This window comes from Nomascus leucogenys, chromosome 20, assembly GCF_006542625.1.
Source record: "Nomascus leucogenys isolate Asia chromosome 20, Asia_NLE_v1, whole genome shotgun sequence".
Classification (NCBI taxonomy): Eukaryota; Metazoa; Chordata; class Mammalia; order Primates; family Hylobatidae; genus Nomascus; species Nomascus leucogenys.
In genome coordinates this window covers 47260625-47274938 of record NC_044400.1, presented here as the reverse complement: position 1 = coordinate 47274938, position 14314 = coordinate 47260625, and the positions used below count along the sequence as shown (strand labels likewise).

Genomic DNA, 14314 nt, shown 5'->3' with positions numbered 1-14314 from the left:
ATTTGTTTAGATTTACTCACACATTTATAATTGTTGTTGAGGTTTTTTTCCCTGCCATTTCTTCTTGCATCTCTGCCCTTCCTTCTGGGATTACATTCCTTCTCCTAAAGCTAATTATTTAGAAGTCGTTTCACTGAGAGTCCGATGATTGTAAACTCTCTGTGTTGTTTATCTGAAAATATACATCTCATCAATTCTAGGTCAACAAAAATTTTGCCTCAGCACTTTGCAGGCATTTTTCACTGCCTTCTGATTTCCATTGTTGTTTTCAAGAGGTGAGCTATCAGAATCTTGTTCCTTTAAACTTTTTAAAGACAATCTGCATTTATCCCTGGTTATTTTAAGATCTCTTGGCTGGGCGCGGTGGCTCACGCCTGTAATCCCAGCACTTTGGAAGGCCAAGGTGGGCGGATCACCTGAGGTCAAGAGTTCGAGACCAGCTTGGCCAACATGGTGAAACCCCGTCTCTACTAAAACTACAAAAATTAGCTGGGTGTGGTGGTGGGCGCCTGTAATCCCAGCTACTCAGGAGGCTGAGGCAGGAGAATCACTTGAATTTGGGAGGCAAAGATTGCAGTGAGCTGAGATCATGCCACTGCACTCCAGCCTGGGCAACAGAGTGAGACTCCATCTCAAAAACAAAACAAAACAAAACAAAACAAAACAACAAAAAAAAAACTTCTTCAGTTTTCATGCTCAGCAGAATTTCTCATCACTTATTTTGCTTGGGATTTGTTGGGTTTCCTGAATTCGAGGATTTATGTCTTTCAATGATTCTGTAAATTTCTTAGCCATTGTCTCTTCAAATATTGCTTTTACCCTATTCTGTTTCTTCTCTCCTTTGCAGCTTTGATTAGAAATAGCTCCCTTTGCTTTCCATGTCTCTTAACTTCTGTGCTGTGTTCTAGGTAATTTCTTCAGATCTCTATTCCAGTTCACTAATTCATTATTTAGTTGCATCTAATCTGTTCATTTCATTCCTTGCATTTCTAATTTATTATATTTTTCACAATTAGAACTTCCAGTTGGTTCTTTTTCAAATCTGCCTGGTAACTTTGTTCCTTGGAACTTTGTTCCTGGTAACTTTGTTCCTTGCTCATATTGTTTTTTAGAATCACAAAATGTGGCAGAGTATTGGATCTCCCCACAAATTTGTTTTATATTATTTTTAGGCTGGTGGAATAAATGACTCTGTTTGTCCTCCCTATTAGCTTTGTGTGTAAAAATTGTTGCTATTTTCCCAATCATAGTACATTTTGTTTTAAACTTTATACATTTTCAGATGCCTTTCCCCAAGTTTTATTAAGGTATACTTAACTAACAAAAATTATATATATATTTATGGTATACAATGTGATGTTTTGAGATATATATATTGTTAGGTGATTAAATCAAACCTAATAACATATCCATCACTCACATACCATTTTTGTGTGTGTGTGGTGAGAACATTTACTCTCTTAGCAATTTTCAAGTATATAATCCATTATTATTAGCTATAGTCAATACACCATACAATAGATCTCCAGAACTTATTCATCTGTCTAAATGAAATTTTGTATCCTTTGACCAACATCTCTCCATTCCCCTCACCCCACCCTGTCGTCCATGGTAACCATCATTCTATTCTGTTCTCTGCCACTGTGAATTCAACTCTTTACGACTCCATGTATAATGAGATCACGTGGCATTTTTCTTTCTGCACCTGGTTTATTTCACTTAGCATAGTATCCCCCAGATTCATTCATATTGTTGCAAATGAGAGAATTTTCTTCTTTGTTAAGGTGGAATAGTATTATCTTGTGTATATGTACCACATTTTCTTTATCCATTCATCCACTGATGGACACTTAACGTTGATTCCATATCTGGACTATTGTGAGTAATGCTGCAATGGATATGGGAGTTCAAAGTGATTCCATATCTGGACTATTGTGAGTAATGCTGCAGTGGATATGGGATTTCAGAGATCTCTATGACACACTGATTTCGTTTCCTTCAAGTATAACCAGAAGTGGGATTGCTGGACGATATGGTAGTTCTACTTTTTTTAAAGAGACACGATCTTACTGTGTTGCCCAGGCTGCTCTCAAACTCCTGTCTTCCAGTGATCCTCCCAACTCAGCCTCCCAAATAGCTGGGACTACAGGTGCATGTCATTGCACCTCATTAGTAGTTCTTATTTTGAATTATTTATTTTTTCTTTTTTTTTTTTGAGATGGAGTCTCACTCTGTCGCCAGGCTGGAGTGAAGTGACATGATCTTGGCTCACTGCAACCTCCACCTCCCAGGTTCAAGTGATTCTCCTGCCTCAGCTTCCCGAGTAGTTGGGACTACAGGCACATGCCACCACGTCCAGCTAATTTTGGTATTTTTAGTAGAGACGGGGCTTCACCGTGTTGGCCAGGATGGTCTCGATCTCTTGACCTCATGATCTGCCCACCTCGGCCTCCCAAAGTACTGGGATTTCAGGTGTGAGCCACCATACCCAGCCTAATTTTGAATTTTTTGAGGAGACTTTATGCTGTCTGTCATAATGGCTGTACTAATTTACATTCCCACAACAGTAAATGAGGGTTCCCTTTTCTCCACATCTTCACCAGCACTTGTTATCTTTTGTCTTTTTGATAATAGCCATCTTAGGTGTGAGATAATATTTCACTGTATTTTCACAAAATTTCAATTTGTATTTCCCTGATGATTAGTGATGTTGAGAATTTTTTCATATATGTATTGGCCATTTGTATGTCTTCTTTCAAGAAATGTCAGCCTGATGCAGTGGTTGATGCCAATAATCCTAGCACTTTGGGAAGCCAAGACAGGAGGATCACTTGAGCTCAGGAGTTTGGGACCAGCCTGGGCAACATAGTGAGACCCCATCTCTACAAAAAAACTTTAAAAATTAGCCAGTGTGGTGACCCACACTTGTAGTCTTAGCTACTCAGGGGGCTGAGGTAGGTGGATAGCTTGAGCCCTGGAGGTCAAGAATGCAGTGAGCTATACTACACTCCAGCCTGGGCAACATAGTGACACCTTGTCTCAAAAAAAAAAAAAAAAAAAAAAATGAAAAGAAAAGAAAAAAGAAAAAAGTAAAAAAGAAATATCTCTTCAGTGTCCTTTGCCCATTTTTAAATCAGTTTATTTTCTTGTTGTTGCATTGTCTGAATTCCTTATATATTTTGGATATTAAACCCTTATATACATGGTTTGCAAATATTTTCTGTCATTCTGTAGGTTTCTTTTCACTCAGGTATTTCCTTTGCTATGCAGAAGATTTTTAGTTTGATACAATCTCATTTGTATATTTCTGCTTTTGTTGCCTGTTTTATGGGTCATAACCAAAAAAATAATTGCCCAGAACAATGTCATAGATATTTTTCCCTATGTTTCCTTCTAGTAGTTTTACAGTTTAGGTCTTCAAGTCTTTAATCCATTTTGAATTGGTTTTTGTACATGGTATGAAATGAGTCTAATTACATTCTTCTGTGCTTACTCATACTTTTTGATGTAATATTTTATATACGGAAACAAACTAAATATTTTCTATTTTATATCTCATGATTCCAATATCTGAATTCTTTGAACATCTGATTCTGTTGTTTGTTGTTTCTGTTAATTCTTGTCCACTGAGTCTTCATGTGTTTTATGATTTTTGATAATCGCTATTGTTCCTTGGAATTTTACTTTGGGAAATTATTTGAGGAATGGTGTAAAGATGTTTTCCTCCAGAGAGGATTGGTGTTTTCCTCTGGTGAGTGTCTAATGGCACCATTAACCCAAAGTGACTTTAACTACATTCCTGGATTGGGCTTTTCACACCTCACAGGTAACAATCCTCAACATCCAAGTTATGGCCAGCTGTGTTTACAAACTCTCAAAGGACTCTTCTGCCTTTCTCCACCCATAGCCAAAGTGAAGACAGACAAATTTCCTCAAAACCAGACATAATTTGTCCTAGATTACTGTTTTATGGAGTATATCACTTTTCAGTATCTCAGTCATATCTCAGTCTTAGATTTTGCCTTCTGTCTCCTGACATATGACCCAGTGAAATTGAAATTCCAGGCCACCAGAGATTTGCAGATGCTCCTGAGGCACTAATTTGTTCACTCTTGCTTACCCATATGTATTTATAATTCCTACTCATTTTCTGCCTCCAAGGAGTCTTATTTTCTTATCAGTTCAACTCTACATTTCTAAAGTGTTAAATATATTTTTTCACATTTTTAGATATTTTGTGCCAGGAGTATTTTTCAGGGTATGACTGCAAGAAAATCTCAACTATCCGTTGACCTCTACAAATAAGTGAAAACTTACATTAAAATCTTCATTATTTGACAGACACTAGGCACACCAGAGGCTACTCTAGGTCAACTCACATTTTCCCAAGACCTCATTAAGTAGTTGTCAGGGAACTTTGGAAGAAATGTAGATTATTTCTTTGACTATACATATTCTAAGTGTTATTGATTCAGTATATTAAATATAAACTAGAGAAAATGAGAATTTTTTGCTACTAGAAATATTGCTAGTACAACCACTTTAGAGAAACATTTGGCAGCTTCTTGTAAAATTAAACATACCCAGTGAAATGGACTGACCGTTTGTGTCCCCCTAAAATTCCAATATGATGGTATTTGAAGGTGGGGTCTGTGGGAGGTAATTAGGTCATGAGAGTGGAGAGCTAATGGATGGGATTAGTGCCCTTATAAGAAGAGACCAGAGAGGTAACTAGTTCTCTTTCCATCCTGTAAGAATACAAAGAAAAGTCAGCATTCTGCAACCCAGAAGAGGACCCTCATCAGAATCAACCATGCCGGCATACTGATCTTGGACTTCCAACCTCCAGAACTATAAAGGCTGTTGTTTACAAGCTACTCAGTCTACAGCACTTTGTTATAGCAGCCCAAGCTGACTAAGACACCCAGGTGTTCCACGACTAGAGCGTTACTGAATAGAAGTGAAAACATATACCAACACAAACATTTGTAAAATAATATTCATAGCAGCATATTTATAATAACCCAAACTGGAAATAACCCAATAGATAAAGGGACAAATGTTGTGTGTTTATATAATGGAGTACTTTGCAACAAAAAGATAGGAGCTACTGAATCACTCAATAGCATGGATGAATCTCAAAAACATGCTAAGTAAAGAACCCAGACCAGGCCAGGCACGGTGTCTCACGCCTGTAATCCCAGCACTGTGGGAGGCCAAGGTGGGAGACTCACTTGAGGTCAGGAGTTCGAGACTACCCTGGCCAACTTGGTGAAACCCATCTCTACTAAAAATACAAAAAAAAAAAAAAAAATCCAGGCATGGTGGTGGGCACCTGTAGTCCCAGTTACTCAGGAGGCTGAGGCAGGAGAATTGCTTGAACCCAGGAGGCAGAGGCTGCAGTGAGCTGAGATCGCACCACTGCACTCCAGCCTGGGTGACAGAGCGAGACTCCATCTCAAAAAAAAAAAAAAAAAGCCAGACCAAAAATATTTAAATATTTACTGTGTGATAAGTCCATTTACATGAAATAGAAGAAGAGACAAAACTAATTTATGGTGACACAGGTCAGATGTTGCATTGGGGATGCGGGAGGAGATTTGAAAGGAAAGAGCCAGAGGAATCTTTTGTTTGTTTGTTTGTTTTTTGAAATGGAGTCTTGCTCTTTCGCCCAGGCTGCAGTGACATGGCGCCATCTTGGCTCACTGCAACCTCCGCCCCCCTGGGTTCAAGTGATTCTCCTGCCTCAGCCTCTCAAGTAGCTGAAAATATAGGCACGTGACACCACGCCCAGCTAATGTTTGTATTTTTAGTAGAGATGGGGTTTCACCATGTTGGCCAGGCTGGTCTCTAACTCCTGACCTCCAGTGATCTGCCCGCCTCGGCCTCCCAAAGTCCTGGGATTACAGGCATGAGTCACCATGCCCGGCCGAGCCAGAGGAATCTTTATTGGGGCGATGTAAATCTGTATCTGGTATGTGATAGTAGTTACATAGGTGCACACGAATGTCAAAATTCATGAAAGTGAACACTTAAGATCTTTCCATAAAGAAAATGTGGTATTATATACACCATGGAATACTATGCAGCCACAAAAAAGAAACAGATCATGTCCTTTGCAGAAACATGGATGGAGCTGGAGGCCATTATACTTAGCAAAATAACACAGGAACAGGAAACCAAGTATCACATGTTCTCAATTATGAGTGGGAGCTAAATGATGAGAACACATAGAGGGGAACAACAGACACTGGGGCCTACCAGAGGGTAGAGGGTGGGAGGAGAGAGAAGATCAGTAAAATAACTAATGAGTACTAGGCTCAATACCTAGATGATGAAATAATCTGTACAACAAACCCCCGTGACATGCGTTTACATATGTAACAAACCTGCACATGGAGCCCCTGAGCTTAAAATAAAAGATTTTTTAAAAGATCTTTCTATTTTATTGTATGTAAATTATGCCTGTTAAAAACATAGACAATTATTTCTAAAAATCTTTCACATTATTAGTTATTCTATAGCATAATTCAGCAATTTAAAAATATTAGCTGCCAGGATAGGAGAGACCTTATGGTTTAGCTGCCTAATTTACAGAGACATTCATTAACATATGATGTTTTCCTTTGGTCACAGGTCTGTCGTCTTTAACAATTGGAATAGGCCAGGTGCAATGGCTCATGCCTGTAGTCCCAGCACTTTGGGAGCCTGAGGTGGGTGGATTGCCTAAGCTCGGGAGTTTGAAACCAGCCTGGATAACATGGCAAAACCCTGTCTGTACTGAAAACACAAAAAAGTAGCTGGGCATGGTGAGGGCTCCTGTAATCCCAGCTACTCAGCAGGCTGAGGCAGGAGAATCGCTTAAACCCGGGAGGCAGAAGTTACAGTGAGCTGAGATTGCACCACTGCACTCCAGTCTGGGCGACAGAGCAAGACTCTGTCTCAAAAAAAAAAAAGATTGGAATAAGCTCAAAAAGATTATCCACTTCAATAGCAAAAACTAGACTATGTTTCAATTTGGGGGCCAATCATTGAAGGCTCTCTGGTAATACTGAGCAGAAAAGGGGGAAAAACATATCATATTGTGTATGATGATATATCTGTAGTTTCAGCCAGACCAGGAGCAAGGGACTATGGATTTACTCATAGGATATTTGGGAAAGACCATTTGAAATGTTTGCTGGAGGCAGGGAGCAAAGTTTGGGATAGTTTTTAACATACCATAGCAATATTTGAAAGGCAGGTTTGAGACATAGGAGACTGCTCATTTTACTTGTCAAAATAAGAGAAGTAAATGAATATTATGAAATTCCCTGTAGATAAAGAAAATGGCAGGAAAATGACTCAGTGTAAAAAGACATATATCTTCAAGTAAAATATTCTGCAAAATAAATTTCACACGCTAGCACAACCTAAAATTTCTAGGTTTGTGATGAAATTTAATCTTTCAAAAATATGAGGATAACACTTGGCCTGCCTAAATCACAAGGTGTTTGTGAACGTCAGATCAGAAATGCCTCCTTCAACGTTTTCTTTTGATTTCCTTAACAGCATGATTCAGCAAGTTTGCTCCCTCAACAGATATTCATTGAGTGCCCCTAATGCGACAGACACTCTCTTAACTGCTTGAAACACATCAGTGAACAAAGCAGACAAAACCTCGGTTTCATGGAGCTTACATTCTATTTGGAGAAATCGGATAATTTTTAAAAATGCATAATAAATAAATCATATAGGTGATGAAATATAAGTGATAAGTGAAAAGAAACAGAACAGTGTAAGGGGAAGATATACCACCATATGAATGTTTTAGATAAAGTCTTTTTCTTCTATTAAAGCAAAAAAAAATATGCTACTCAGGAGGCTGAGGTGGGAGGATCATTTGAACCCAGGAATTAGAGTCCAGCCTGGACCATAAAGCAAGACCCTGTCTCTCTTAAAAAATTTTTTTAAAAATTAAAAAGCAAAAGAGATATACTAAGAGAGCATTTATCCACCAAAACAATGAGACAAGCAGTTATAAAGCAACCTAAGCAAGGGTTGTTGGTAGGTATTGCAACCTAACAAATTAGAGAATAAAGCCAGTTCTGTCAAAGTGATGAAAAGTGTTATATTTAACACATTTTTTTTCCAATACTTAGTGCCTAAAATATATACATGAAAATATCGTGTCCATTAGTGGCCATTTTAAAACTGTAATGATTCAGAAAATTCAATAAGAAACAAAATCTGGCTGGGTGTGGTGTCTCACACCTGTAATCCCAACACTCTGGGAGGCTGAGGCGGGTGGATCACTTGAGATCAGGAGTTCAAGACCAGCCTGGCCAACATAGCAAAGCTCTATCTCTACTAAAAATACAAAAATTAGCTGGATATGGTGGTGCGTGCCTGTAGTCCCAGCTACTCGGGAGGCTGAAGCAGGAAAATGGCTTGAACCCAGGGATTGGAGGTTGCAGTGAGCCAAGATCACGCCACTGCACTCCAGCCTGGGTGACAAAGTAAGACGTTGTCTCAAAAATAAGTAAATAAATAAATAAAAATTTTTAAAAAGAAGCAAAATCTTACCACAAAGTACATTTATCCATCTAGTTTTATTCCTTCTTTCTAAAGATTTTCAGAACATTCTCTCTTGAGAATGATGCTGCACCGTGAGTAGAAATATTTGATACATTACAGTGAATTATTATTTTGTAAAATATATGTCAAAGTACTTGGCATATTACTGGCACATGTAAATGTATTTGTTAAAATAAAAAAATAGTTTAAATAGTCATAAGGCCTTATTGGGGATTACTGATTAAATATTTATGAATAAGAAAAAGAGCATTCATTTTTGAGAACTAGAATAACACTTTCAGGAAATTAATTGCAATTACCCTTGATGTGGTGGTCATTATAATATAGACTTAAACACTGTGAACACATGCTCATATTATGTCAGTTTATCCTATAGTTCCTTTATCCTTTGTTTTCTTCAATTTCACCGTTCATTATACCACCATTTCCATCACAAAGTGTGAAATAGAAGGGGAAATGAAGGCTGGTAAACAGAGTTTATGTCAGTTTGGCTCTTAAAAGAAAGTGAGGAAGTCAAAACGGCTAGATAAAATTAGGTCTGAGGTGTTTTCATCTATGCTATTCCTTTTTTTTTTTTTTTTTTTTTTTGAGACGGAATCTTGCTCTGTCACTCAGGCTGGAGTGCAATGGGGTGATCTCAGCTCACTGCAACCTCTACCTCCCAGGCTCAAGCGATTCTCCTGCCTTAGCCTCCAGAGTAGCTGGGATTACAGGCACACGCCACCACCATGCCCAGCTAATTTTCTTTTTCTTTCTGTCTTATTTTTTTCTTTTTTTTTTTTTTTTTTGAGAAGGAGTCTCGCTTTGTCCACAAGGCTGGAGTGCAGTGGCATAATCTCGGCTCACTGCAACCTCCGCCTCCCGGATTCAAGTGATTCTCCTGTCTCAGCCTCCAGAGTAGCTGGGATGACAGGTGTGCACTGCCATGCCCGGCTAATTTTTAGTTTTTTAGTAGAGACAGGGTTTCACCATTTTGGCCAGGCCAGTCTTGAACTCCTGACCTCAAGTGATCCACCCACCTCGGCCTCCCAAAGTTCTGGGATTACAGGAGTGAGCCACCGCACCCAGCCTCATCTGTGCTATTCCTATCCTGTGTTGCCACAAATCACTGGGAGTACACTTGTGTGACTCACTGCAATTGCCACTTTCAGGAACTATTGATATACTGATATGAGAATATTTTATTTAATAATCGTCATCATTTCTTCTCTTGAAAAGTGCTTTTGCAAGCAGATAAGAAGGAATACTAGGTGATCATTAGAACTCTGACAATTATTTATTTCTCTTTGCAAATGGAAATACAAGGAACGTCCTCCCAAAGACTGACATGGAAGCAATATTTATGTTCCCATTGCATATTGTTTACATCCCTGTTTTAGTTAATTCCTGTATTTTATTTAGTTGTTTGTCAGTCAGTTGTCCTCCCGACTGAAAACTCCTTGATGGAAGAGTTGCCTTTCATTTTTGTAGCCCCAGGTTTCTAGCACAGGTGAAAGAATAAATAAATAAAAGATCACTGGGATTTACATGAGGGTTAGCCAAGTTCTCTCTTAAACACTGTAAGTCCAACAAAAACAGGTTGGAAAGTCTCTTATTTGGGAGTAAGCTAGCTCCCTTAATTGCAAGAAGCTCTGAATCAAAATATATCCACCACTCCCTTTTGTATCTCCATTATCTACATGTAATATAAATGCATCAAACCATTATATTAACTACTATATCTTAGCTGCCTTTCAAATAAATGGAAAGGTTACAAAACACTGCTGTAAAATAGCTTATCTTGCTAGTAGTGCATACCCAATGCAAACCCATTATAAGTCTCACACAGTGTTGAAGTAGCTCCCTTTTTTGGTAAAGTTAGACTAAATAGCTTATACTGTATAATTGTGATAATGGAATATTCATACTAATAATTACTCAGAGACTCAGATACATTCTTGATGAAAAATGATCAAACAAGGTGCTTTATTTTTAACTTAGGACTTCAGAGGGCTTATTATTTTGAAATCAAATCTATTAAACCTCATGAGTATATTATTCCTCATTAAGATTCCTTTTGAATTCATTTGACATGTTAAAGACAGGGTATCAGTGAATAATTTATAAGTAAAAGTTATTTTATAATATTTATCTTAGAAATTAAAGTGAATAGAACACGAGAAAAAATGAAAAAAAAAGACAAGAAACTAATGGAGTAAGACTAAGCAGGAGAATTTCACAAGGTTAATTGTAGCACTTCTAGAACACTCTTAGCTTACCATCAAATAATTTTACGAGCTATTTTATTTAGTATTAGTTGTCAATTTAACTCATTTCATAGGTCAACTATTATTGTGATTAAGAACTAAGTTTTAAAAACCAAGACAATTATGTCCAAGTTTTCTTCATTTAATCAATATGGGACTATATTAAATGAGGCTATAAAAAGATGTTCCTGGCGATCCATAAACCATTATAAAAATATAACGGTTTTTATTATTATTATTTTATTATTATTACACAATTGCATGTGTATAACATTTTGCCTAGTAATCAACTTTTTGTTTATGGCAGCTCTGTGCAAAATTCCTTCTACCACTAAATAATGTAAAAGAAGACAGTGGTTTTTGAACATTTTTGTTTGTTGGCCCCAAGTAGGGTTCCTTTGAAACAAAATTCCCCAATAAATCCACCTGAGTGGGGTGGTATGTGCCTGTAGTCCCAGCTGCTTGGGGACTGAGGCAGGAGGATTGCTTGAGCCCAGGAGTCAGCCTAGGCAACATACCAAGACCCTGTCTCTTAAAAAAAAAAAAAAAAAAAAAAAATCCATCAACCCAGAAAGAGTTTGGAGTAATATCTATGCTGTTCTTGGACCAGGAGAAGAGAAACAACTATTTTAAATTTGGGAAGGCAGTAAAGGCAGTATTGGGAGCTGATGTAACCAGTTTTGCAAGCAAGAGAACAAACATCATTATAAATGATGGTTGATTATTGACAAGATGAAGAGGAACTGACACATTACTATTAGGCCAAAGAAGTTTGGCTAAGATAGATTTTATAAGAGCTCTTTCTTCTACCCACCAATAGAAGGGGCTCCCATCTGTCCCCCACTAAGAATTTCTCTGTGCTTCATCTATCTTCTTTCTGCTCACCACTGCCCCAGAAGGCCATGCTTCTCACTTTGAGAAACAAAAACTAAAAGAACTACGTGTCTGCCCCAAAATGAAAACCTTTAACATGCTCCTGTAGTCACCAGTTCTCATAAATACTAACCAATAGTTAATTAAGTCATTTTTGGGATGCTTACCTGGTTTTTATTAGATCCAACCTGATTTTTAAGAGGTGCTAGGTGCAGATAGATAGATGATAGATAGATAGATAGATAGATAGATAGATAGATAGATAGATAGATAGAACCTACTCCGGATAACTATCAAATGAGCTTACTCTCAGCCCACAATATCTTAAAAATAGATTATCTTTATTCTAACTATTCTCTTTATAACACATTTTCACCCAGTGGAATCAAGCACTGAAAATATGTGCTATGATTGCTTCATCTAAGTAACATAATGCCAGAAAACCAAATTGTAATCATAGTGTTTATTTAGCAAAAATATTTTTAACTTGCTACTTAGCATCATGTAAAGGCAACATCAAATAATCACTGAAATATGTCATCAAATATAATTAGCAAAAATATTTTTATCTGGCTATTTAGCAATACATATATGCAACAATAAATATTCATTGCAGCAAATCATCAAATATGAGTTTTTCTCTGATTTTAATCAAATTCATATAAAGACTATTTAATGATAGAATACAGCCTTTTATTTTCACCTTTTCTTCTTATTAAATGCTAGGGAGCACAATTACCATCCAAATACTCACATTAATAAATTTTCAAGTCCTTTGCTAACATATCAAAGTAGTTTAAATTTATACCTATTTATTTTCCTAATCTAGGTTTCAGCAATTATATCACAATTTTCTGAAATGTTCACAAAGTTAATTTTGTTCCATTTTTCTCCAGTTACAAATACATACACACACATCTGATTAAATTTCCACTCACCTTATTTTAATTGTATTTGCAAAATATATAAATGCTTTTTCTTGTCAAAAGGTGACGGTAAGTTATCTGTGTAAAATAGTTGTAGTAAAGGGAATTCTAGCATTTTTAACACAATAAATATCACTTTCTTCATTAAAGAATTCCAAAATGTAAAAGCATACTTAAAGCTGCTTTGGGCCAGGCGCAGTGGCACAAGCCTGTAATCTCAGCACTTTGGGAGGCCGAGGTGGGTGGATCATGAGGTCAGGAGTTCAAGACCAGCCTGGCCAACATGGTGAAACTGCATCTCTACTAAAAATACAAAAATTAGCCAGGCGTGGTGGCAGGCGCAGCTACTTGGGAGGCTGAGGCAGGAGAATTGTTTGAACGTGGCAGGTGGAGGTTGCAGTGAGCCAAGATTGGGCCATTGCACTCCAGCCTGAGCGACAGAGTAAGACTCTGTCTCAAAAAAAAAAAAAAAAAAAAAAAAAAGCTGCTTTGAAGAAAGCGTTTCAAAGAGCAAAATCATGATGCGATTATTGTAATCTCAATGTCTAAAATCTAGACTACAGATTTTAAATACTTTCATTTTTAGGTATGCTAAGATAATTAAGTACTATGAATTAGGTTACTGTACTATATAACAGTCAACTAAAATTGCAATCTTGTTTTATTTTATTAGTTTTTCAGATCTAGAACTTCAGCCTATGCAGCATGTGTCCAAAAAGAGGATCTTTTCTGTAACCACTAGCTGACACTAATTTTTTAAAATTAAGAAAGGAAAGCTAGTTTACAATTACATACTCACCTTTCGGTGTCTTGAAATATTCCGGCAAAATTAAAATGAATGTGATCACTATTGCCACAAATAATTTAAGGAGGGCTGTTTTTGTCATGTCTCTTCACATGACACAAATGTGTTCCCTTCCAGTACATTCATGGTATGTTGCTTCCTGCTTTAAGTTTCATCTCTGCAGTACTTTAGGTTAATGCAATTCACCTCATACTCACTTCCTTATGAGCAAGACTTAAAAAAAAAAGGTCTTGAACTGAGACTTCCCTTTTGAGTCACTTTCCATTAAAAAAAAAAAACTACCCTCCAATAAGCACTTTCAAACCATTTATTTATCTTTCTAAGCAAGAAAGGTAAACGATCTCAAGAAGAAAGGGGATCTTCTCCCCACCCAATTTATAAATATAAACCCACAATATACTCACAAAAATAAAACAGTGGGCTGGGCGAAGTGGCTCACATCTGTAATCCCAGCACTTTGGGAGGCCAAGTCGCAGAAGGATCACTTGAGGTCAGGAGTTTGAGTCCAGACTGGTCAACAGAGCAAGACCTCCTCTCTACAAAAATAATTGTAATATAGCTAGGTGTGGTGGTGCACTCCTATAGTCCCAGCTACTTAGGAAGCTGAGGATCACTTGAACCCAGGAATTTGAGACTGCAGTGAGCCATGACAGGCCACTGCACTCCAGCCTGGGTGACAGAGTGAGATCCCTTCTCAAGAGAGAAAGAAATAAAAGGGTGAATGTCAGTCATGTCTAGGTTGCAGGGACATCACTCATTCATTTACTTATTAAACGACTGTCGATCCTGTTTGGTGCCAGGTGCTGTGCTGAATTCTGGTGTTCGGAAAATAGTTCATCTAGAAGATAGAAACATTTTAACCATTGCCAATTTAAAAGGAAAAAAAA

General features: G+C 37.4%; 1 protein-coding gene across 3 annotated transcripts in view; it reads right to left on the bottom strand.

The window, feature by feature from the left end:
* The window catches only part of TMEM156 (transmembrane protein 156), a 62343-nt gene extending 48725 nt beyond the window's left edge, over positions 1–13618 (bottom strand). For 2 of the 3 annotated variants that reach the window (XM_012499654.2, XM_003258585.2), the window contains exon 1: positions 13422–13618. In XM_012499654.2, the coding sequence (XP_012355108.1) occupies positions 13422–13509 (88 nt within the window). In that variant the 5' untranslated portion in view covers positions 13510–13618. The remainder of the gene's footprint in view (positions 1–13421) is intronic. The other variant, XM_030801013.1, reaches the window with a different exon arrangement.
* Positions 13619–14314: the final 696 nt, after the last annotated feature.